Source organism: Lampris incognitus, chromosome 1, assembly GCF_029633865.1.
Source record: "Lampris incognitus isolate fLamInc1 chromosome 1, fLamInc1.hap2, whole genome shotgun sequence".
In the NCBI taxonomy this organism is placed as follows: Eukaryota; Metazoa; Chordata; class Actinopteri; order Lampriformes; family Lampridae; genus Lampris; species Lampris incognitus.
Window position 1 is genome coordinate 131,141,997 of NC_079211.1, and position 25,832 is coordinate 131,167,828.

A 25,832-nucleotide genomic window follows, 5' to 3' on the forward strand; every position below is an offset into this window, starting at 1 on the left:
TAGCTTGCATCTGAGGTGAGATATGCTGCTTTAACACATTTGTGGAATGGAAAGGAAACAAGCCAATCAGGTCTTGAGGCAGTGTGCCTTCAGTCTAGCTGGTTACCATGCAGTCTTGGTTCAATCAATCACTCTGGCTACTAACATTACAGTCAGAAACAGATTATGGAACCAAGCCCATGTTGTAAATTTATTGGATCGAAAAGGGCATTTATGGCAATCGGTCAGAGACAAAAAGAAAAATTTCAACCTTTCCTGGGCTTGTGGTTAACGCAGGCAATTAAAATACATAACAATGTAAAAGATGAATGATTTGAAAAAAGAAGGGAACCTCCAACCCAACAATAGTTGATTATCTGCCAAAGTGGCTGATGGTGCAGACACACCACAGCCAAACTTTTAACTTCATTTATATGGTGGCTAGTTTTATTTTTCCCGAACCAGTATACAAGCATTTAAAATGTAACCACAATGCTCAGTGTCATGAGATGTTTTTTTCCTGTTTGTATTATGCTACACAGAACAGTTCACTGAGCTAAATTCCCAACATCCATGTTCAAAACAGACGACCCACTCTTGGATCTCTCAGCATACAGGCCTGCAAATAGTTGTAAAGGTCAGCAACTCTTTTGCAGAAGCTGAAACCTGACCTCAGAAGATCGGAGGGAACAGGCTTTGGACCTATCCCACCATATCCTGAAGCATTTAAGATGTCACAAAGGCTTGCTTAGTGGCAGCGAGGAAAAATTCCATTGCACCTGCAACACCCAAGGCCCTCAGTCCCTAAACTGTGTTGTTGAGACTAGTGTTAAGCAGCCTAGAGAGGTCATTACTCCACTTAGGAATCCAGCTCACTGCTGGCGCTAACCGATAAAGCATATCTCACACCGACAGACGTACACGCACACACACAGAGGCTATGTTTACCGCAGCGGCCTCTTGACCCATGGTTACGTCTCAGTCGGGCTCTGTGTTCAGAATTACACAGGGCAGGCTAAGCCCCTTAGAGCCTTAACGTTACTCCTATCCCGTGACAAGCTATCATGCATTGCAGGCTGAACAAACTAGCAAGCAAGTGGTCTCAGAAAGTTAGCTATATGGCCATGCATCAATAAACAACCATGCATCTAATCGAATCAGTGAATTTGTTTGCCTTGACATACATTAACGATAAAATGGGGGTTTATGCCATCAGTATGAAACACCCCCAAACGAATGACCCACATTACATAAACGCACGAAGGTTATGTTAGCATGTTTCTCATTTGATGATACCATTAATTTTATCACTCTAATATCACGTTAAAGACCATTTAGGCTCGTTACAGTTGTCTTATTTACTAGATAACGTTTAAAACCGCACTCCGCCACACCCAAGTATCATTGAGATACTTTTTATTGCGCTTGCAGACGGCTCACTCCTTTGTAACCCGTAGCTAAAGACAAAACTACATTTTTGAGTTCTTGACTAACTAGCATAAGTGAGGCTGACAGGACATTCAAACTGTCAGAAACTGTCAGCCATTTCACTTCAATGGACACAATCGGCGTTTCCTTGCTTTTGGGTAGATATAAAGTAAACTAAACTAAATGATCCATCAAAAGTATACGTTGGCCATGTAACGTTAGCGTTAAGTAGCTAGCTAACATTCGGCCAATAGTAGACGTTAAGTTTCCTACGCAGCCAGTATAAACACTAATTAACAGGTAATATGCGTGTAGTTCACGATTAAAACAATGGTATTCAACGATGGAAAGTCTTTTAAACGGACGCCGTCCGACAACTTGCCTGGCTAGCTGAACCTAGCTAAGCGTTAGCGTAGATCTATGGAAGTGTTTTTGTTGTTGTTATGAGATGGAGGGCGGAACCCCAAAAACGAAGGCCTCCGTCATAACACCGAGAAACGGAGACAGCCGGGCGGACTCACCGATATTAAAAGGGGTGACGGAAACCCTTAAACAGCCGATTGAGTCGAGGATCCGCGCAACCGCTCAGCAATAAATCAGCCTCGATCAAACAGTAAACATCAGTCATCGCTGAAGCCGAGGCCAAGCTCACTGATGCGTCCCGTTCAAGAGCAGAGCCGTCGCCATCGCTGTGAAATCTCCAACCCAACACGGTACGTGCGAATGTTACGTCATCACGTCACGGCGTTCATTTTTTTTGTGGGAGGGCTCAAAGACGGACCACGAGGTAAGATAAACTGTTATTTTTCTGTTCATGTATGTTTGTGTACTATGCGTCTGTGTAATGTGGGGAAAGTGTCACACCTCACTGGGGACCTGTCTGTTCTTAGTTGTAAAAAAAAAAAAAAAACACAACACAGCAGGATCTTAAACAATTATGTATTGAATAATGGCTTGATACACATGTCATTTTTTTCCAAGACGCCTGGCATATTTAATTCTTGGCATGTTCTTTATTTAACATTTAATAACCTACCTTGAATTATGTGGTATGAGACAGTTACTTAAACCTTGGGGACACTTGATTCTCTCTTTAGCAAACAGAATTTCAAAGGAAGAACCGTATTGTTAGAGTTGTAAATAATGACATGGATCCATGTTTACAATTCTGCATTCAATCATTCAAATTTTGCTAACCCTTTACTTCTTTAGTGACTGATGTCAATTTAAAAAAAGAAGATAAAAATCCATCTAATGAGTGGGTCTCATTATACAAAAAGCTTAGCTTTTTTCTGTACTGGGTTGGGAGAAGCCCAATACCCATGCATGAGGTGTGATATGGCACAACAAATTGATTTTGAATAATCATTTGGAAATAATGTTCTCTGAGTCTTTTTTTTTGCACCCTGATTTGCAATAATTCCATAGTTGGTATCATTAAACTTACCTCACAATGATACTGTGAAAGCCAAATTTATCAGCTGCAGCATGCATGGACTTCGTTAAGAGAATTAAGTGCTGTTTCAATGTTAATGCTAGGACAAGAATACACATCCTATCTCTTGTCATGTGACTAGAATGGAATTGCATGCAAACTGAAACAATGTGGTGAAGTTCGCATGAAAGAGGTAATAGTATGAGCAAATACATTTCATTTTTAACCATACGTTCATGATACTGTGTATGACAATGGGATCTCCATATAAGGAATATTACTTCTAATCATTGATTATATTATGCACAAAAATGGAAGTATGACAACCAGAGAACAATCTTCTGGCTCAATGAAAAAAATTCCATGTTTAAGAGTATTAAGTCTGCCAAGATCTGAGAAATTATACCCATTAGCTTCATCCTGGTAGCTAGCTCCAATGATCTACACTGACACGTCTGTGTAATGAATTACAAAACAGCTACAGCGCTTAAGAACCAAACATTGTTTTCTGCAAATTAGCATTTCTCATAGATTTACAAATTCCATAAATTCATTTAATATATAACAGAGTCATTCTCTACACCAGGTGCTATTTGTTTTTGATTTTTTAGTTTTTTTTATCATATTCACCACCACTGACGAGAGCAACTGTTTCAGTAAAGCTTTAAAAAGCAAGACTACCCTGAGAGAAGGTCTAAAACGTGGGCAAGCTTGCCAGACCAGAACTGGCTGAATGGGTTTGGTTTATTAAATCTGTACACTATTTCAATTTAATCAGCACATTTTGTTCCGAGAATGTCAGATATTTTTCAGTACTTGTGTAATATATATATCTCTACATAATACAATCCAAGTCTTTTGAACTATTTAGACATGTGCAAGTGTTTACTACCAACTTCAACAATACAGTAAAGGCAAAGACTTGTGGACACTATGTTAGGATAATTTAGATATTTGAACTTTTTCTTGACTCCTCACAATTATCAAAATCTAAGTGCTGTAAGTAGTTCATACAAGAGGTATTGAATATCTAGTTAATTGTTCTGAGTATAAAACAGAGGCAAAATACATAAAGAACAACTTGCAAGCATAACAAAGAAACTTCTATAGACACATACACAAGTGGTCGGGAGCAAAGATAATAAAGATGCGTGGGTACCTGCAACCTTTTTTGTCCTTGAATATACTGCACTAACAAAATGAATGGTTTTCATGTTTATAAGAGGTCATACTGTATGTATCGAGCTCCCAGACACTGAGACGTAGCCACCAAAGGGACGCAGCAGGTGATAGCTGGGTGCATCGATTGAGACTATCTTGTTGTATTTCCTCTAAATGGCCAACATCAAAAACAAAGTCATCCCCGTGTTTCATCAGTGAAGCACAAGTTGGCGGTTATTTGAGCCACAGCAAATTAGATAATTTATGAGCTGAAAGAAATTCCACAAGTGCACTCAATAAGATGTTGCCTTGGAGTACGACCATAACATGAAATTACAGGGGAAAGAGCAAAACAGCATTTAAGAGGAAGGTAGAATTATTTGCCCCCTTGCCCGTTCTCCAGAAAGGGCAGTGTTGGAAGCGTGACAGAAATAATCGAGTTAGCAAAATGAAAACCCACCCCACGTATTAGAGCTCTGCGTGTCTGAAGCACTGATCTAAAGTAATGTTCCTCCATGTATTTAAATGTTGGCAGGTCGTGTATAAGAATGAAAGCATGATCATAGCATGATGTGCATCAACATAATCTGAGGTAACTGGCTGTCTTGTGTCCCGGCCCATTACACTCCGAGAAGCAGTGCCCGAGAGAATCAGAGAGGTAAGTCTGAAAGAAATCATGTAAACTGTGCTTCCACTTACTACTAAAAGCACGAGGGCCCTTAACTGTAAACCTCAAGGATTATTCAAAGGGGGGGGGGGGACACTAACATACTCATTAGGTTTAATACGTTCCTTTTTTTTGCAGAATTTTCATCTTTTTTCTCTCTTGTTTTTGCTCAGATATATCACAGGTGACTAACTACAGAGGATAACAGGATCAGATGAGTACCATGCTACATCAGGTTTAGAGAAGGCTATTGCAGACAACTCTACAACATGTACAACCACATTTTATACGTCTGAGTTACAAATATTTCAAAACATATCACCAAGAAACTAAGTACATACAAGATGTTGAATATTTAGAGTCTTAAAGGACTATCCCTCAGTCAGTGGTAGGATTTCATATTACTTGACTTCTTAAACTGTCCCGTCTTACAGACAAAATCTGAAAAATCGCTATTCAAAAAGTAGCAAATTTGGTCAGCGTCTCTTTTCAAATAGTTATAGTGCTTTTGATGGCTTAAGACAGGGGTCTTTTTTTAATCTCACCCAGTGGCAATCTACAGAACCTTAGTGTACATTTTATGACACCGTAGCTGCAAAAGTCTTCATGTCAAGTCCAATAGGTAAAACGACAGCTAGTGCTGTCACATATATTTCAAAGTAGTATGCATTATTAAAAAAAAAAAAAAAAAAAAACAAACAAAAAACAAAACAAAACAAAACAAAAAAACCTAAAACACATTTATAAATATTTTTTTTCTAAAAGTTTTCTTAGGGAATTTGTATGTTTAGCTCTGGTTTCCCATTTCCTATGAGCAGTTTGCAGTCTGAGAGGACAGGCCCTCAGGAGCCCGGCTCCATTCCAAGTGTTCTGGAGCCTCTCTTCGAGAGTCTCCTGTGTGCCATGTGGATAATCAGGAAAAGATGACGAAACATGTGAAGGTGGACTTAAAACTCCCATTCCAGCGTTTCCTCTCGATTGGCTGCTCTCTCTAGCCTGTGGATGATGTTATTGAGGTTGGCCATTTTCTCATTGCGTCTCTGAGTGCTCCGATTCAGTTTAGGGCTTTGGAGAGAAGGGAGCTGGTTTGGGTCCAGGCTGTGATTAGTGCTTGTTGAGGGTGGGTTGGGCAGCGTGGGTGATATGGGAGCGGAGGAGGACGGGACAGGGGAGACTGACATCATGAGGCCAGGTGAGGAAGCAGCAGAAGGAGAGTTGAGGGAGACCTCCAGGCTGCTGCGGCAAGGCTCTGATGAGGCTTTGAAGCTGACTGGATCCACAGGTGACTTGCCAGAGTCTTCTACTTCGTGCCTGGACTGGCTGGCTCTCTGGGGGCCTTCGACAGAGAGCGCTGAAAGGTAAAGCCCCTGAGTCTGGCTGCTCATCCCCTCTTCTTGTCTCAAGCTTTGGCCAGCCGAGTGGGGTTCACGACAGCCAGCAATGGAGTCCTCCTGCTCACTCTTCAACTGGGGGAATTGTACTGCCATAGAAAAACACTGAACTGTTGACTGTCTCACGAAGCCCTCCCTTCCCTCATCCCCCTCCCCCTCCCCGTTGACTGTCTCCTGTTTGACATGAGCTAGCGCTGTGTTGGCACCAACAGGACGACTGGAGTGGGGGTTGTGTCCTGAGGGCAGCTGCAGCCTCCTCTCTTCTCCATCAGAGTGAGGACTCCACGTCACTGAGGGAGAGTAGCTGTGGTGCTCTGCACCATCTGTGTCATTGTCTGGGAGACCTTCCATCAGCACCTCCCGCCGCATCCTGGACCTGCACACAAACACTGCTGTTAGAATGACACTTGAGGATGGACTAAAAAAAACCTACAAACATTTATCATTAACAAGAAGTATTAACAAGGATGACATTTGCATTTACTTTAGAGGCTCTCATATTCAGCGCAACATGCAGTGATGACAACAGCATTCACACTAAGAGTAGAAGTGGCTAATGGTAAAGACTGAGACAAAGGAAATGGAGACTGGCCTGTAGTTGTGGAACCAGTTGATGACAGTATTGGTTTTGAGGTTGAGCTGGGAGGCCAGCATCTCAATGGTGTTCTGAGAGGGGTATGGCTCCAGGAGGTAGGCTTTTCTCAGGGCCTCCTTCTCTTCAGCCCCCAGGACCACCCGGGGCTTCTTCACCTGGCTGTAGGGGCACAGGTCCAGCGTGGCCAAGGCCGGACTCACACAGTCAGAACGAGTGCTGGGTGAGTCACTATCTGAACTAGTGCTCAGCAGCCCATACCGCCGCTTCAGGTAGGCTAAAGAGAAGACAAAGATATCAAGCAAATTTTTTTTTAAACACAAAGTTTGCTCAGTGCACATAAAGGTTACATGAACCCACCTTTCTTCTCCATCTTCTTCATGTCCCTTAGCTTATCTACATTGTGAGGGTCGTTGAGCCACAGCTGCATGCGGACAAATGGCTCCCTGCCTTTAAGGCTCAGTTTGTGCCATGGTTTGGGCCTGGAGAGCAGGTCCGACACTGAGCCTTGTGTCAGACCCAGGATACTCTCCCCAAACAGACGCTGACCTGTGAGACACAGCTGTGTAAACAACACATCCATGGTGCTAATCTACACATGCATAGTGTGTGTAAGTTTAGCCTGACAGTGTCAACTTTGGCTTTTCCAGTGTGGTAAGCCTACACAGACTCACCTAGGTTGTTGTCCGTTAGCACTTCCTTGACCTTCTTGGTGATGCCGTAGGTGTCCAGCTCTGGGGACATGGCCACAAGCTCCTGGATGCCCAGTGGCGTGGCGGGTTGATGCAGGGCCATCAGATGAGGGGTGGACTTCCCTCCCTCTGGCTGGGCTGCCAAGCCAAGGGTCTCAGGCTGCTGGTTCTCCTTGCTGCTTTCCAATGCCAGGCTGACTGGTTCAACTGGTTGCGGGCTGGGGTGGCTTTCCGCTGGGCTAGGGGGTGGAGAGGGTGAGGACTGGGCCATCACAGGGCTTTTATCTGAAGGTAGGAAGGATCATACCACAAAGCATAAGCCTTCAAACACAGGTGTAGTCATTGCAAGAGACCTACTTTATTTTCCTTGCCCTTGTCTGAGCTGTGAACCACAACTGTAGTTTATGCCCCATCTCAAAAGAAAATTTAGGTCATTAAAATTATGTCAAATTTTACATATAACCTTACAATATTCCCATTCACTTATACTTTACAACATTTGAAAAATAACTGTTTGCAGCAGATGCTTCAGGTATGATAAAGGATAAATGCAGGTTATGTATAGACTTCTGACAACAGGGTTCAATAATAAATAAATGTGGTCGTATATTAAAATTGACAAGGGATTTTCCAGGAATACAGTAAAATTATTATTTTCAAATATTTATGGAATTATGTATGGATGTATAGAGGACTCTTATTTATTTTGGCACATATCTGAAGAGACAAGCTAACCAAATGCACACAAAAGAGAGAGGATGGGTGCAACTATGGACCACATGTACTTGTATGCTCAAATGTGGCTGCAAGGAGTGCGTTGCTTGAGTTAATTTGAATGAAGTTTTGTCGTTTTGTATTTTTTCTAATAGATAAAGATGCATTCTGCTTTTACATCTTCATGATCTTAAGTATGTTGTAAACCGCCGTCTCACCCTGAGTGTGGCCCTGGTTAGGAAGTTGGTTGAGGCTTTGGCCCAGCTGGTCAAGCAACCACAGCTGCATGCGGATGAAGGGCTCCCTGCCTTTCTGGGTCAACTTGCTCCAGGGTTTCGGCCGAGACAGCATGTCACTCACACTGCCCTGAGACAGCCCCAGTACCTACAGGGGATCACATCCACAACACAATACGCATAAATACATTATAACTGGAGATTTTAAAACAATTTCAACCCAAGATTGACTGATTTTATAACCAAGAAAGGAAAGAATTCTCTTTGGCAAAGAGAGAGGCTTGTTAGCACACCATGCAAGTTGACCTCATAGATACACGTTCAGCAAATAATCACTAGAGGGCAGCAACACACCATAAGAATGTATGTCGAGCAAAGTCAAACACTGGTTCTGAACGCCCCAGAACTCGAGAAAAAAGAAATCCACAGTGCACCAAGATATTGATTGTGTGGAAATGTCACACGGTGACTTTTGATCCCTTCATATTATATTATACATAGTTTTGCTTGTTTCAGAATATGCAATTTAAGATTGGACAATGTTCAGAATAAAGTACTTACAATAAAATGCATATACGTTTTAAATTGATAGCTTTGAATTGAGTTGATGTGATATTTTCTCTGAATCTTAACTATTTTCTAACACAGATCTCAAGGCACACCTTACTGTGCCACTTTACAGCACTTAACAGCCACTGAACTGGGGAACCTGCCTCATTACTATACTTCATGCGTTTAATTAAGTGGCGCACTACCTCATCCAAGAATTCATATCCCATGTTGCTAGGCTTTATGAAAGTACAGTTGAAATTTAGTAACATGAAAATCTCTCACTAAAAACCAAGAACTAAGACCCGAACCTGTGACTTCATCAAGCTGTCTAATCTATCCATCCATTCCAGCCATGGATGCTAAACAGATGAAAATGGAAAAGGTCGGAGGAGGAGGACAAACTGAGGGATTATCAAGAAATAAATGGTTTGTGGCTCAGAATTGATAACTTGGCAGAAAAACATTTTCAAATAGACTGAGCACGGATCAAACAAGCAAACTGTGTTTGCTCGAAATCAGCTTGTAATTTATGGTCTATGGAGGGGCCACATGGTATATATCTTGGTGACATCAGAGGCTTGAGTACAAACTAGCTAAGAAAAAGGCATTTTTACACCAGTGTACCAAGATTGATGACATTTCTATCAATGCCATGAGAATTACAGCAGGCCCAGATAATATCTGACTGCAGTCTATTAACAATGGTAACAATATTGTACTGTAAATGGACCTGTTGCCAATTCAACGATGAATTTGTGTTGCAAAAAAAAAATCAAATAAAAAAAAAACCCCAAACAAACAATTATGATTAATAATCATAACAACCATAGGTTTGAGTCTGATTCCTAACCTTTTCACCGAAGATCCTCTGACAGATGCCATTCTTTGCCAGCTTCTCCTTCACCTGCCTGGTTAGTTCAATGGTGTCCACCTCTCGGTACATATACATCTCATACTGCTCTGGAGTCAGGGGTGGAACTGTGGGCTTGAGGGCACGGGGGATGTATGCTGGGTAGTAGGATAGCCGCCCGGGGCTGGGGCCCGGAGATTCACCGCTTACTGACACATCAGACTCTACTTTCACCTCCACAGGTCTGCCCAGTCCTGGCTCCTCTTCTGCTGCGGAGGCCTCTTCACTGTTGGGGAGGCCCTCGCCATTCTCTAGACGGGGCCAGGGCCGGGGTAACGCAGAGGGGCCAGAAGAGGAGGAAGATGGAGAGGGAGAGACAGAGGTGAAGGGCCGAGAGCTAACTCCTCCACCAAGCCCAATGGGCCCACGCTCCACAGACCAATGCTGGTCAAAGTAGGTGCCCGCCTCCCCAATCTCTGATTTGACTTTGCGGATGATATTTTGGACAAAGGCAGCAGGGGAGAGGACGCTGAGGGGGGTCTGGGGGCTGCTGATGGGATTAGCCATACACACAGCAACAGAGCCCCCTTCCTCCTGTTTGATGAAGGCAGGTAAATGCAGACCCTTAGAGCGCTCTGGTATGCCTAGACGTTCCATCTGAGCTCCTGTGCTGGCAGTTGAAGCCCTACCACAGACCTCCATCTCCAGCAGAGCATGCTGCTGTGCCTCCATTTCCCTCCTGGCCTGTTCCAGGATGCTCTTTATGGTGTCATCAGAGCTGCTGCCCATCCCGTTACTGCTTCTGCCAGATGAGCTGTTCAGAGACGACTTGCCATCACCTGAGGAACACACACACACACACACACACACTTTGGTTGACCACCTTTAATACCTTCAACTGACAAAACAAAAACATGCACTTAAATAGCAGCTATTGCCACCTATGAGAAATGTCACTCAGTATAACGTATGAACCATAACCCAGCACATTTGGGTCCATTCTCACCTCCCCTCTGGGACTGGATCTCCTTCTTGGCCTGCTCTAAGATATTCTTGATGGCATCGTCTGACCCAGTTTCAGGAGTTCGGATGCGAGGAGTGATGCTTCCTGCCACAGAGGGTAACAGAAAGAGATAGAGATAGAGAGAGGGAGGAGGGGGTGAGTGGGATGGTTGATCAGAGAGCAGTTCCAAGGCTTTGCTTTTGACTGGTAGATCAATGGCTGCCTTTGAGAGCGTGCTGTCTGAGGTTGCAGTATACGGGAAGCTCATCTTTCAAAAGCTGTGAATCTAGGGAGAAAACAAAGTTTAAAAGTAACACTGGCATAGGAAGCAGAGGAAGCCATGGAGAAGTTGAGGACCAAGTAGATTAATAGGTTGAAACACAGGCGGATCCAGTAGCTAAACCACCAGCATGGGACCAGGTGACCAAACCGGCTCTAAAAAAATGAAACCAGTGTACATCTCCTTTATTCACTCCACCTACTTTAAAGGTTAAATCCTTTTAACAAAAAGGAAATGAACACACATTTCTCCAATATTCCCTGGCACCATATTTTCTCTGCTGTCTACTCACCTCTCTGTCGGACCTGGATGGTCCTCAGAGCCAGGATGTTCTGTTCATCAGAGAGGAACTGCTTCATTTTAATGAAGGGCTCTTTTCCTTTCACTGTTAGCTTCCTCCAGGGTTTGGGCCGAGCCAGGATCTCACTGACCGAGCCCTGGGACAGGCCCAGCACATAGTGGCCGAACACACGCTGGCCAATATTATGCTTCAGCAGCTGCTCTTTCACCTGGAAGGCAATCTCAGCAGTGTCCAGCTGATCCTCATCGCTGGCAGTAGAGCTGCCACTCTCTGACTGGTCACTGGGCATGCCTGCTTCCATGTTGCCCGCCCCTGCAGGTCCTTGACTGGCTGACATGAGGGCAGCCTTGGCTGCATAGAGGGCAGTGGGGAAAGTCATGAGGCCGCTGCCTTCCTTCTTGAAGAGCGGGGAGAGGAGGTGCTTATTAAGAATGTGGTCTGCCGATAGCCGGTCCCCTGAGCATGGAGACACAGAGAAGGGACGGGGGAGATTTTGGCTGGAAGAAGATCCATCCAGGGTAGGGGGACCAGGACTTGGGGAGGCACGGCCATCCGGCTGGGAGGAAGAGGAGTGGGAACCGGGTGGCCTGCCCACCTCCCTACCTGAATCTTCAGACTGGTCATCTTCTGGAGACAGACACATGCAATCTGATCAAGCTTACATACCCCCACACTTCCCTCCCATACAGCTGCATGGCCTCGTGCAGAGACTGTTCCCATACAATCCATTGTCTAGTTGATAAAAGTTCTTTCAATAACGAATACACTGCATATAATAATTCAGACCAGACTTTTCCATGAAAGGATTTCTATGAAAGGTCTGTTTGCAATTTGTTCATTTTATGTACTCTGTTTATCCACTAAACATGGCTTTCAAATCACTGACTTTGAGAAACAGTTATTGTACCATTGCTGTGCAAGGTTCGGGCCTTAACCAGGTATTTGTGAGATGGAAGAAAGGCTTCTTTGTCCAGCAAAAGAGCTTCTGCAGCCTTGGTGGAATCCTACAGACACAGACACCCGACGTGCAGGCACACACACACACAGACACAAAAGCTGTTAGATTTCGATTAATCAATTATAGTGGGTGTAGATATCCCCACAATTGATGACAGTCACTGAGGCATTCAATGGCACTGCTGTAGTTTTTCTTCCCTGACACCAGGGGAACATTAGGAAGAAAACAAATTGCCTGGTTTGTTAAAAAGCAGGCTATGAAACAATAAGATAGTGCAGGAGAATTGTCTTGAGTAAATACCTGGGATGAGCTGCCATTTGCTGAGGCAAGCTTCATTACCTTCAGGATACTAAAGGAAGGAGGAAACAAAGAACAGTGTAAAAAGTCCAGTTTTGGTCCTGCATGCTGGGAATCACAGTCATAAGGCATTACGTCTTTAATAAATCTCACCTGAGCTCTGTTTTAATCTCTTCATAGTCCATCTGAGATTGCAGTTTAGTTTCTAATCTCTGATAATGGGAGAAAAAAAAAGAAGCATATTTAACTTGTCTGGTTAAAAACCAGAGTCAATGAGCAATGTGAAAGGTGTTCATCACATACTGTCACTTTCCACGTGTCAGAAGCACGCACCTCTATAGCATCTGTCTTATAGGCCAGCTGGCGCTCCAGCTCTAGGATCTGATTGGCTGAGGTATCCTGAACTTCCTGTAGTGTGAACTGCAGTCTCTGAATGTTTTCTAGGAGGCGTAGGATTTCGCGGTCTTTAGCCAGTAAAGCAGCCTCCAGCTGGGAGGGCAACACCTCACCCTTCTCATCCCTCTCCTGACAGGGCGAGAGGGAAACGTGAGAGAGCTAAGCGAGAGTGAGAAAACAGGCAGAGGCTGATGAAGAGAGAAAAGGTTGGGAGGCAATTGAGACACATTCTCGCTTATGTTGACAGTTAAAGGAACTTGAATTTAGCTGCAATCATCACCGTCACTGTAACGCCAGAGATGTTAATTTAGCTTTACAAAAGAGCCATCCTGGTTGTCTGCCTATACTGACATGTTTCGAGAGACGTTTGGAGAGAAGATATGGTATTCTTACGTTGCTGGTGCCCTCTACTGGACTCCCTGGTGTAGCATTCTGGGCACTGGCCAGCTGCTCCTTTAGCCTCTCCACTTCTCTCTGGGCCATTTCTGCTCTCTACACACAGAAACCATTGTTGATAGCATTTCAGTTGATTAGGGCATAAGCAGAACCCAAAGGAGGCACCCTTGCTCTTAAATCGAGAGTGACCTGGGCATCAGCCCAGCAGACAAATGTGGCTAGTACTCCATTCTGCTGAGAGGGGCTGTTTATTCAGCCTGCTCCTTTGCCTAAACTGTTTACCTGCTCTGTCACACCCAGCCAACTAATTAATGATTCATTTTAAGAACATTTATCTAAGAGCTGCAGGCAGAGAGTCAGAGAGTGAGAGAGAGTAAGAGAGAGGGGGAGGGGCAGAACTGAAAGAAGTGGCAGAGGAGAAGAGGTATCACTAGGATAGGTGGCAATCAAGGCAATGAGGGAAGTAAGAGCCCAGGTGAATGGCGCATCAGCATCATATCGAGCTCGGCAGTCTCCTGTCCTCTGCTGAGTGCAGCCGTGCTGCCATGGTGCGCCCGCTGACGGGGGTTCAAGTTTACACTCGCTAATCACAGACTCAGGGGAAGAGAGAAGGGAGGATGGGGGGGGGCACAACAGTCTCAGGATGCAGGGTGTCTAATTAAAGCCGAGGCTTGATTACAGGAGTGATTACCTTAATGTAGGAGCATCTCAATCAGAGAACTGCCGAGGATGGCTGTACTCACCTGGTTGGCCTTCTCAAGATTTGTCATGATCACTGCGACCTCTTCTGCCCTGGAACCCAGACAGACAGACAGACAGACACTAGGTTACTGACAACGACACGCTCATGCTCCACTACCTCTTATCAATAGCATTCAAGCAAAACCCAGCCAAACTATTGCCATCATGCATCTTGAGCTAATTATAGAAATCCGATCATCACATGTTTTGACGGAAAGAGGAATTTCAACTCATTATGGAGGTCCTTACATGCAATTCTCACCCAGCCAATTTACAACATCAGCAGAAATATCCCAGCTCTTCATCTGCCCCTTCAGGACCACAAATAGAGCTGGCTGGCTGACTGGATGGCTGGGTCCTACCCACAGAAACCTTTAGAGACTGAACTCCAACTTGCTTCTATACATCTGATAATCAGAGAAGTCTAATTTAAAACAGCAGCTTGGCAAGATTATGCATGAGATTTGTTTGAAGTTTGACTGTTTCCTTTTAGACACATGGGACTTGATTTTCAAAAGGTAAAAAAGATGAATTAACGAGGATGGAGTGACTGATTTAAATATGTACACAGGTTTCTGAAGTTTCAGGATAAAGAAATCCTCTCCACTAGATTTGTTCAAAGAACATAATAGAGACTTGTTTCATCCCTTGTTAACGAATCACTGCCAGCCTAACTATTGTTTACTCGTGTGGTTGCACCTTGCTCTCATTTAAGTCTGCAAACGAGACAAAAGTGTTTCATCATAGCATTTGTGAAAGCACAATTATTCGCTATTTCTAAGGTTAAATGTAGAATTAGTCCCAATCTCTCTCAGCCAAAATCGTTCCTATTCCTGGCAATGAGCATCGGCCTTGTGCAGTGGAGCCAAGCCTGTTGTTCTGAGGGTCTCATGCCTTATAAATAAATTCGGGATAGATGGCGCCCTGCTGACAGCAAACAGTAACAGGTGTCAGCTCCACGTTTAATGAACTTGTGCAGCACGGAAAATGTTTTGTATTGATTACCTGCTCAGCTACTCAAGCTGAAGCAGACAAATAGTTTTTCTTATCAACATTGAGGAAACAGTCAGTGAGAGTAATAGAGGCGGGCATTGTGTGGCGTTCCAGGGACCTTTGGGGTCAGGGAAGAACAACTTAAAACTGGAGCTCTGTGATTTAGGACACACACACACACACACACACACACACACACACACACACACACACACACACACACACACACACACACACACACACACACACACACACACACACACACACACACACACACACAATGACAAGCCACACAACCGAGAGGGTCTTTTGAACTGCAGTTGAACATAAAAGGTAAAGCCTAACTGAAAATGCATCCAATCCAACAAAATGGATGGTAGCGGGTCTGGAAACATCAGTTCAATTGCACCATGGATTAAGCCTGGGAGAAAATCCATTAGCGGTGGCTCACTGTGCTCTGGAGCACAACCCAAACAAAGGAGTGTTTACTTTGAATGTCTATCGACATCCTTCATACAAGCTCAGATTCATTTCAGGTGTGCGGTGGATACACCGTGCTCAAAGACCAGGACAAGGTAGAGTGTTTTCTGAAGCAATCTTTAAATGGAGCAATTCTTCTTGAGGGCTGTCAAGGCCTGGCTGCCAGTGAAGGCAAACACAGACCTCTCTCATCGACCTGCATTAGAGGCTGAGTCACTCTCACTCCGCCTTTACAATGACATTCCTTAGTTCTGCACAGGACAAGGGTTTACATATGGTGGAAAAAGGAGTGAGTTTAACTCCTGAAATGCTACAATGGGTACCAGTGCAGAAAGCCATTAAGATGGCCACCTCCCTTGGAAGATATAAAAGTGCACTGGAACAACATGGATAAGTAAAGACATGTTTAGAGGCAGGCTCTTACTTGTTAGTCATTTCCTGGTTGTATTTACACCGCAGGTCCAGTAGCTCTGTCTGTGCAGTGTTCAAAGCTGTTGAGGGGCAGAGAGAGGGCAGAACTTAAAAAAAGGGGGGGATGACCTTTGACCTTAAAGCTACAATCCAGAGTTTATCTGACCGGCTCAATTTTGGGCAAAATTGTGTATGTTCCTAAAGAGAAAACTTCATTAATTAAAATAGGTTTGTTAATTTTAAAGATTGTAAATGCAACGACAAATCAGAGTCCCCACATACTGCCATATTACAAAAGCTTAACAAAAGGGGAACGCCTTCAACTGAATTCATCACCACTTACACAAAGCTGCAGTGGCGTGACAGTGTTTAAACAGACAATACAGAGCCACATTGCGATTATGGATTGAGTCATTAAAATGTTCAGGAAAGCGGTATAAAATGCTGCGTGCCGATCTAAAAAAACACTTACATGAATGCAGAACTTTGATCCTCTCCTCGGCCTCTGATAGCCTGTCAGCCAGATTAACACCAGCATTCTCCTCCCTGCTGAGAAGAGAAACTCTATCAGGTCCTTCACCATACCAGGTCCACAACTTTAACTTAGATAAAAGACTTCACTAAATAGGGATACGTCCGAAATAGGTGTATGACTTGAATGCACATGCGTCTTTGCTCTTGAAAATACCTCTAGTGTTGCATTTTGCAATAAAAATCACACCGTCAGCTAAACCAGAGCATGGAACTTAGCTAGAGCACAGGGCTTGGGCACAAGTGGTTAAAGGATAATTCCTGTTTTTCAGAACCTTCGTCTTATTTTCATAGTATTTGCCATCATGCATTATGGTTATGATATCATTTTACTCACCAGCTTCATTTTGGGGATTTTGGACACATTACTGCTGCTATATATTGCTTTACATCAGTGTCTTGTGGGCCAGTGAACTAAAGCCTTAAACCTGTCCTTTCAACAAATAATAATAAAAAAATATATACAAAGAACAACCTAGAGCTTCAGTTAGACCATGTACATATTTTCCCATCATCTATGACTTCTCTATTGCACTGGCCAGGTAGTTTATCAATGGTCAGTTACAACCTATGTTAAGTATAGGCTGGTCATTCCTGCAAGTCAAACCAGGAAGTAGCTCAGCAATATAATCAACCAATGATAATATTGGACATTTTGGGTAAAAATGTTCAACTTGCACTTTTATTTTTACTTCAAAGTATTTTTACTTCAAACATATGTATGTGTTCAGCTGCCCCGTAAGATGCCGTTGTAAAGCTGAGTTCAGCAGTGGCCTTGCAGCCAAAATCTCCAAAATGAAGCCGGCGAGTAAAACAGTATCATAAACGATATGCAAAATGGTAAAACCTAAAAAATAAGACCCAAGTTGTTAAAAACAAAAAAAAAACAAAAAAACGGAATTATCCTTTATGAAGAAAGCCACTTTAAGAGAAGAAGAAGAGGAAGAAGAAATCCACTTTATTTTTGTCATTGTGCAGTTGTTCTGTTACAATGAAATCTGTATTCTGTATTTAACCCATCCTATTGTATAGGAGCAGTAGGCAGCTGCAGCGCCCGGGGACCAACTGCAGTTCTTCTTTCCATTGCCTTGGTCAGGGGCACAGACACGAGCATTAACACGTTTTATTTGATTTCTTTCTTATTTAATTCAGCGCTTTGAGTGGCTGTTGCAGCTAGAAAAGCACTATAAAAAATACAACTTGACCTTGAACCCTAACATGCATGTCTTTTTGATGGTGGGAGGAAACCGGAGCACCTGGAGGAAACCCACATAGACACGGGGAGAACATGCAAACTCCACACAGAAAGGACCTGGGTAGGCAGGTTTATGTTTATGTAGGTTTTGTTCTCTTCATTTAGAAATGAAAGTAATACAACCGTTGCATATGGATGTAAGATGCTTGTCAGAGACAGGTGGGGAACCACTCACCCCTCAGCTCGGTCTTGGTGGTTCTGCTGTGGAGAGTCTGGGGCTCGGGGAGCCTGTGTGCTGTTGGGAGTCATGAGGGAGGCTGAAAGGCTGGATGCTGGGGCCTCTGCTGCTGCTCCCCCCTCGGTGGGCTCTGTAGGGAAGGAAAGACCCAGCATGAGTTCAACACAATTGATTTAAGTCCAGATCACAGTGCCTTGACCGAATTTGAAGAATGCGGACAATGTTTCATATCATGTATGTTGATATCCATAAACAAATATTTCTGTGATACTAGTCAAATATTCTTTCAGCAAAAATTTCTCAATTCTTTTCAAGACCTTTATGTGCAGTTCACTAACTTTTCTTTGCTTTTCGATACTTTTTCAGACATTCAAGAACTGACACCCTTGGGTGTAAAGTGAAGCAACCATGGGTGTATTCCATTGCTAATGTACACTGATGTGACTCCTCTGAAAGCCTACATTTGGTCCTAGGCAACCTTAGCTCCATCATAAAAATGACAACTGAATGTGGAATCCTCTCTGCTTTAACCAGTTTTGCCCTGACCTGTCTTGTCAAGGCACTCCAGGTGTTTCTTCCAGTGCCCGCTGATCTCTCGGACCAGTGTCTCGCTATCTGGGGCCGAACTCTGCAGCTGCTGCAGCCTCTCCTCCAGGGTGCGTGTGGCCTCCAGCACGGGAGCTGGATCTGTGAAAACATTCACACGCAAACCTCTCAAGAGGGAGACACAAACTTTCAAATGCCATTCATATCCTATGTTTTTTTTGCATAAAAGCAAAGTAGCTGTTTCACTGCTTGCATTGTCTGAAAAGCACATTATAGGCTTTTCTGCATGGCAGTATCAACAGTGGCAGACGATTCCACTGAGGTTTGGTTCCAAAGGAGTGACTCTTAGACTTTCCCCACTGAGACGTCTTTGAAAATATGACAGGCTGGACCTAATGACACGAGTACAGTTCTGTCCCTTCAAATCTACACAGATCAAATCTAATGAGGTTCTCACATGCCGTTAAATGACTGAAAACACAAAGAGATTGCTATGAAAATATGACAGAGACTTTAGTCCCAAGTATACACCTAGGCAAAGTGTGGAAAAAGTCTTCCCCTGAAAAGGAGGTAAAAAAAAAAGCGGGATTCTTTAGCACAACAGAGGAGCTGTTTTGCAATGCATGCGCGGCAGCAGCAGGCCCATGGGGCCAACTAGGAAGCTGTTTCTCAGCTAACAAGTCTCCTCTGTATCATTTGATCATTTAAATTATTATGCCAGGAATTCTCAGGAGGCGGCTCGGCACTCCACATCACAGGGCTGTTTTTAATCTTCCCCTTCCCTTTCTTCCCCTCCCGAAAAGTTCAACAGCTCAGAGAGAGAGAGAGCTGCTCCTGTTGTGTACCTGCCTGCCGAACACCAAAGGAGGTGACTTCTAGTGCCAAAGCACAGAGAGAGAGGCTCAGGGGAGCTGCCTGACAAGGGGGGAGGGAAGATGTAGAGTCACATGCACAGGCATGCGTGCACACACACACACACACACACACACACACACACACACACACACACACACACACACACACACACACACACACACACACACACACACACACACACACACCACTGCTCTTCAAAACTAAAAGAGGAGGAAAATCGCTGCTTTGCTGCACAAACTTTTCTCCCGCAGCTTTCATCCACTCATCTTGGACTTTTGTGTGGAACCCAACTGGATCCTTTCTTCAGCATGGGCAACGACTGAAGTGACTTTTCATACAAGTGGGAGCCGCGGACATTCAAACTTCATCAGACGCCGCTGTGAGGACGCAAACTGTCAGCCAGCAAGCCACCAAAATAAGCTCCCATCAGAGGCAAACAATTTCGAAGATATGCAACTCATTGAAATAGTGGTCATACATTACAGCTCAGCCTATCTACGTCTTCATCAGCAAAAACATTTTGGACCAGTTAATGGATTGGACTATGTTCCTCCCAGTACTGTTTACAGTCAAACGTTGGCTGCATTCATTGTTGCACTAACTGTGGAGATATTGCATCAGTCACAGGGGACATCACCATTAAGTGCACCGCTCTTCTAAGACAAACAGGATGACTTAAAGCAATGCTATTCCATCGACCTACTGTCACAGAAATCACTTTATCAGCCTCTTTCTCATATAGCCTTTCAACTTTTAGTGATCAAAAGACAGTAAGGGATCTCTCACACACGGACAAGCTGGGATTATCAATCAGTGGCAGGGGAGCAAAGTTAAGTCAAATTTAAAGTGAAGGGCTAGAACCTAAGTCTGTACACAAAATTAACCCCCACTAAAGTAGCGCAGTAGGGTTACTCTCTGAGGGCGAAGGATCTACACTTACTGAGGGAGGGTCCAGAAAGACTGCAGATAACAACGGAGAATAGAGCTGCTAATTGATGTAGCTAATAGGCAGGACCAGAAACTTCTTTTCAGGGTAGCTCGAACGGTAAATCCTCCAAATCAAAAATGAAAACCTTCGACGCAGCTGGATGGAAATCCCGTTCTAACCTGAGGGAGACATTCGGGCCAAGTTACCCGCCCCCCCCAACAAGAATTCAGATGTGGCCAACCCGGCCTTATCTGCACAGAGCGCCTGTCGTGTCACTGTCTTTTCAAACGGCTCATTTTTAATTTGCCCCATGTCTTAATTATGGCTGATTGGACATCTGCCCAGAGGTTACGATAATGGATCACACAACAGCACCTCACTGAGGCTAATAAATCACAGGAACTATAATTCATCATACGGTCCTGTGAAACGTACACCCAGCCTATCCACCACGTGGTGTCTGCCCATTCACACCGAAGAACAGCCATTCCAGTTCCTGTCATTAAAGCTGCTAACAAGGAGTTTTGGATTTTTGTCGACTTCGCATGACGCTGTGTAAAGTGTTTTGTGGAAGAACGATGTTGTTTCGCATAAGCATCACCTCTTGTCGCAAAGATCTACATTCACCCTCTGGTTCGCCGTGCATTCGTTTTGAAGAGAAGGGTGAGAGGTGAGAGATGTTGCATGCTTTTGGAAAAACAGGTGTTGTGCAAGATATACAACAATGAGGTAATGCATCTCTCTAAATGTGGCTATGTACCCCGTCTGCGTGCCGTAAAACGTTTCGTCAGATTTGGTGGAGAATGCGACCCAACACAAACATTTGGAATCACTGATACCGTTATCAAATCCTCTCGCTGGTGGTCTCATTAGCCTATGTCGATCGCACACAGGCATCAAAATCAAATTGTGCCTGATAAAAAATAATCGGTGAAAAACTCCTCCTAGGCGCGTCTGGGTGGCGTGGTTCTATTCCGTTGCCTACCAACACAGGGATCACTGGTTCGAATCCCCGTGTTACCTCCGGCTTGGTCGGGCGTCCCTACGGACACAATTGGCCGTGTCTGTGGGTGGGAAGCTGGATGTGGGTATTTGTCCTGGTCGCTGCACTAGCGCCTCCTCTGGTCAGTCGGGGCGCCTGTCAAGAGGGGGGGAACTCGGGGGAATAGCTGTGTGATCCTCCCATGCGCTACATCCCCCTGGCGAAACTCCTCACTGTCAGGTGAAAAGAAGTGGCTGGTGACTCCACATGTATCAGAGGAGACATGTGGTAGTCTGCAGACCTCCCCAGATCAGCAGAGGGGATGGGAGCAGCAACCGGGATGGCTCAGAAGAGTGGGATAATTGGCCAAGTACAACTGGGGAGAAAAAGTGGGGGAAAAAAGCCAAAAAAAAACTAAAGAAAAGCAAAACTCCTTGCAGCTTTAAATGTACCTCAGTCTCCGGAGAAGCTAGACTAGCTGGCAAGCATCAGTTTAAGTGCTATTGTGGACCACACCGCGTTGATGGAGAGTTTCATCACTTTGGCTGAGAGACAGTAAGGATCTGCTCTTCATTGTTGCTGTAGTCGCTTGTGCTGGTGTTTCACTGCTATTGCTCATCTGGGATCAGGAGCCAGTTCTCTGGGTCACCCTTCAGCCCAGATTGAGTCGTGTCAGTAGAAACTGCTCAGAGACGCAGGATGCAGGTCAGACTCTGCACACGTCTAGAGGACAGGCTCAGGTTCACATCTAGGTGTGTTGGCAGTCGGGGGTGGGGTGTTTCGGGGGTCGGACACAAGTGGTACGCGCCAAGACAAGCAGGTGTTTTCGGGGCGGTCCGTCTTGGCCCTGTCAGCAATACACCATCATTAGGCGGTGTGGGCTCAGCGGGGTGCACCATTACGTCTCCCTGGGCCCTGTGTAATTACGCTCTGACATAATTAACCCAGCAAGCCCATTAGCCAAGCAGTGGCTGGCTGGAGAGAGAGAAAAAAAAACGCTATAATTATTTGTTGTGCGCATGTTAATGAGGCCAGCTGTGTTCCCATCATACAACACGAACAAATTAATTTACAAGGCTGTGCTTCAAGGTTTTTTCTTTTCATTCAAAACAGTCTTGTTTTTTGTGTGTTTTTTTTCCTCCCTCTGAGTGGACTTCAAGGTCCACAAACACCCTCTCTGCCTCTGCTGCAACAAACAGTAACACTGCTGTAATATTGTTTTCAAGGACTAAAACTACGTTGACAGAAGACCAAGTCTCAACTTCCACCTTCACAAAGTATATACGGTGCTATAAGTTACGCAGGATTAATAGTTACCTCCTTTGGAATAATATCTGTTTTTTTTTTTCCAGAGTCAAAGATTAGTTTGTAAAATACACCAGAATCCACAAAAGATCCATAAACATGAGCCATCTGTTTGTGGTGCCTTTAAAACCAATGAGCATTTGATATTCAGAGAGCAAACCGAAGTCTCTGCCTTTACCTTGATGTGGAAACGGCAGTGAGGAAATGCTGGAGAGGGGGGGGGGCAAAAAAAGCAGATAAAAAAAAAAGTCTGTGCAAAGCAGCGGCTTTTGTGCGTGAACAAAACAAAGCTGCGAGAGAAACTTCTTAACCTGTTCTCTTGTTTCTGCACAATGTCTTTGTTTGACAGACTGAAGGACAAAGAAGGAATGACATCAATAGACAGACATTTTAAAGCGCTGAAACAAAGGCGGCAGCGGCAGCTAGGCAGCATTTAAAATTAACATAAGATGACACGGGGGGGAAAAGTTTTCCATGATATCCCACACACTTTACTTGACAGCACACATATAACAAGCTTCTGATGCTCATATGTGGACTGTATTATCGATCACTTTGAATGAACATTATCATGTAGGCCTATCTGTTGCTCGTACACTCTCAAGTGTTAAAGTAATACTCATCTGATCTCCAGCGCACACATGCATGCACACAAGAAATTCCTGCACACACACACACACACACACACACACACACTTGCTCTCTTTTAAGAGCACACTGCCTCCTGGTCCCTCTGGGGTCTCCTTCTCCACAGGGATCAGTTGGAGAGGCCCAGCTCTTTTATGAACATGATGCATTATTAAACACCTCAAACATCTCCTGGGCCTTTGTTTATTACTGTTCTTATTAATCACTTGTGTATAATCTCGTCCCGCCCAGAGAGCTTTCATTTTCCATCATGCTTTTTTTTTTTACGCTCTCGTTTCTGATAGAGCGCCACAAACACACACAGCACTCCCTCCCACTTCCCTCTCATCTCCTGACTGCAGGTCCTCAGCTGCACATTTACAATAAAACCACTCCGCGATGCCTTGCAGGCCTCCTTTCTCCACTGCTTGTTTATGTACATAGGGAGCTGAAGGACAGCTATTTGTCATGTATATAGGTGGTAAGAAGCGGGATATCTATTCCCTGTGCATCTGAATGACGTTGACTCACTAAGGTCAGTGTCATTCTGCTCTGATAAGCTCACCGCCGAGGGAAACCTTCCCTGTGAACACGAGACACTATAACACAATGGTGACACGACACTGTGCAGTTGAACTTGCTCCACTCAGCAGTACCGGTGGTCACCACTGGCAAGCACTGTTGCCATGAGGTTTCCACTCACACACACACACGCACACACACACACACACACACACACACACACACACACACACACACACACACACACACACACACACACACACACACACACGCGTGCGCACACACACACACACACACACACACACACGCCATAGGCCCAGCACACACAGTTTGACGGGTGTATTAAGATCAGCATCTTCACACACTCTCAGTGAGCTCCCTGCTTAGATGAAAGGAGCAGTGTTCTAAAGGAGAGAGGAGGCGGGAGCGGTGTGGGGTGGCTCCTCGGGGATGAGTGTGTGTACTGAGAGGAGACGAGGAAGAGCAAACACCTGAAGCGTCAGTCTCAGGGCTACGCCCCTGGCGACAGGGCCTCGCTCCTCTCGCAGAGGTGGCAACAAACGACAACGTTTAAACGCCTCTCGCAGTCTCGCTCACACACACACACACACACACACACACACACACACACACACACACACACACACACACACACACACACACAGGAGAGGTGGATGTGGAGGACAGGCAGATGAGGGGACTAGAAACAGACAGAGAAAGGAAGCGAGGTGCTGCGTCTCTGTGAAACCACTGGATTCCAGCGGAAGCTGCCAACGCCTCCTGCGTTTGGTGACGGGTGTTTATTTACACTGATCAAAACCGTGTGGAGTCGAGATAAACATTGTTAGAGAAACACTGCTAACAGGCCTCTTTCAAGACCCGGGCTGGGTAAGAGTTACAGTACACAGCATGGGGAGGTGTCACCGGCAAATCAAAATATAGAAAATTAATCGAAGGCATGTGGTTGCTGACACCGGGGCTTAGAGATGTAGTAAAATGCATTAGGAGAAATTTTCCACCTGTCAAAAAGTTGTTCCCTTTCAGAATTCGTAAAACCCAGCTACGATTTCTTCGCTGCATTTCGGCTGCCATTGAACAGGAACAATGTTGATATAAGCTTTCACAATGAAAGCCTTATTGGAGCCTGACAAATGTAACTGATATGTTATTTGTATTCAATAGTGGTTGCATCAGAGTGGATAACTGATATGAGGCCAGATGTTAATGATAGCTGGATACAACAGGTCACATATTGAACTGCTGCTCATGCCCGTCCCTCTCCTTCCCTTGTTCCTTTCTTGCATTCATTAACTCTGCTGTTGGCCGACTCTGATTGGACCAATGGTCTTATTGTGAGCATGTGCGCGCTCATGCTCGCACACAAACACAAGGAGGGAAAAGCACTTCCAAATGAAATAATAGGAGGCAAAAATGTCCTGCAATGAATAGTAATAACTGCATTAAGATTAACGAGCACAGCATGTAAGGAATAATTGCATCTGTCAAAGGATTAAAAATACATGAGCTGTAGCATTTGTTGGGGGGTGGGGTGGTGATGGTGGTGGTGAGGGGGGGAATCTCACGGTTGTATTTGAGGGTAGAGAGAAATAAAGTGGGGCCACAGCCAAATGACTGTCCTCCAGCATACCTGGAGTCATCCATTCCAGAAAAGAGAGGGGGGTGGGGGTGGGATTTGACCTTGGATACCAGCAAGATGTACAGTGACAAACAGGCACAGGATACCATAGGCACTCCTCACAGATGGCAGATCTTGCAAGGGCCAAACGTAGGAAATAACCAGCTCACCTTGTTCTGGCTTGTGTTTGCTTACAGTTACAGTGGTAGAAGGAAGTGGCCGTGGAGTGTTACAACGATAATCCACAGTTGATTCTCATGACAAAGCTGAGACCCAGCATCGTCCCTGGCCGCGTTATTGATAGAGCTCAAAGCTAACTCATTCCCTGTCATTCGGGGGGAAAGGAAACCATCCACCCCACCCCCCCAGTTGTACCTGGCCAATCACCCCGCTCTCCAAGCCATCCTGGTCACTGCTCCATCCCCTCTGCCGATCCGGGGAGGGCTGCAGACTACCACATGCCTCCTCCGATACATGTGGAGTTGCCAGCCGC

General features: G+C 44.8%; 2 protein-coding genes and 1 long non-coding RNA gene across 4 annotated transcripts in view; 1 reads left to right on the plus strand and 2 right to left on the minus strand.

The window, feature by feature from the left end:
• The window catches only part of mtmr3 (myotubularin related protein 3), a 30,870-nt gene extending 28,760 nt beyond the window's left edge, over positions 1-2,110 (minus strand). For both annotated transcript variants that reach the window (XM_056274742.1, XM_056274750.1), the window contains exon 1: positions 1,929-2,110. The gene's annotated coding sequence lies outside the window, so the exon portion shown is untranslated. The remainder of the gene's footprint in view (positions 1-1,928) is intronic.
• Positions 1,985-4,926, plus strand: LOC130107941 (uncharacterized). Its single transcript, XR_008809841.1, has 3 exons — positions 1,985-2,120; positions 4,539-4,661; positions 4,844-4,926. It is a non-coding gene; the product is annotated as an uncharacterized LOC130107941 (long non-coding RNA).
• A 691-nt stretch (positions 4,927-5,617) lies between these two features.
• The window catches only part of cux2b (cut-like homeobox 2b), a 92,587-nt gene continuing 72,372 nt past the window's right edge, over positions 5,618-25,832 (minus strand). Inside the window, exons 5-22 of the mRNA XM_056288881.1 lie at positions 18,464-18,604; positions 17,915-18,047; positions 16,426-16,499; positions 15,967-16,033; positions 14,072-14,120; positions 13,326-13,424; positions 12,870-13,061; positions 12,690-12,748; positions 12,540-12,588; positions 12,189-12,285; positions 11,273-11,905; positions 10,704-10,805; positions 9,698-10,536; positions 8,278-8,443; positions 7,328-7,630; positions 7,014-7,202; positions 6,654-6,930; positions 5,618-6,437 (exon numbers count right to left, since the gene is read on the minus strand). Coding sequence (XP_056144856.1) covers positions 5,618-6,437; positions 6,654-6,930; positions 7,014-7,202; positions 7,328-7,630; positions 8,278-8,443; positions 9,698-10,536; positions 10,704-10,805; positions 11,273-11,905; positions 12,189-12,285; positions 12,540-12,588; positions 12,690-12,748; positions 12,870-13,061; positions 13,326-13,424; positions 14,072-14,120; positions 15,967-16,033; positions 16,426-16,499; positions 17,915-18,047; positions 18,464-18,604 — 4,289 coding nt within the window. The remainder of the gene's footprint in view (positions 6,438-6,653; positions 6,931-7,013; positions 7,203-7,327; positions 7,631-8,277; positions 8,444-9,697; positions 10,537-10,703; positions 10,806-11,272; positions 11,906-12,188; positions 12,286-12,539; positions 12,589-12,689; positions 12,749-12,869; positions 13,062-13,325; positions 13,425-14,071; positions 14,121-15,966; positions 16,034-16,425; positions 16,500-17,914; positions 18,048-18,463; positions 18,605-25,832) is intronic.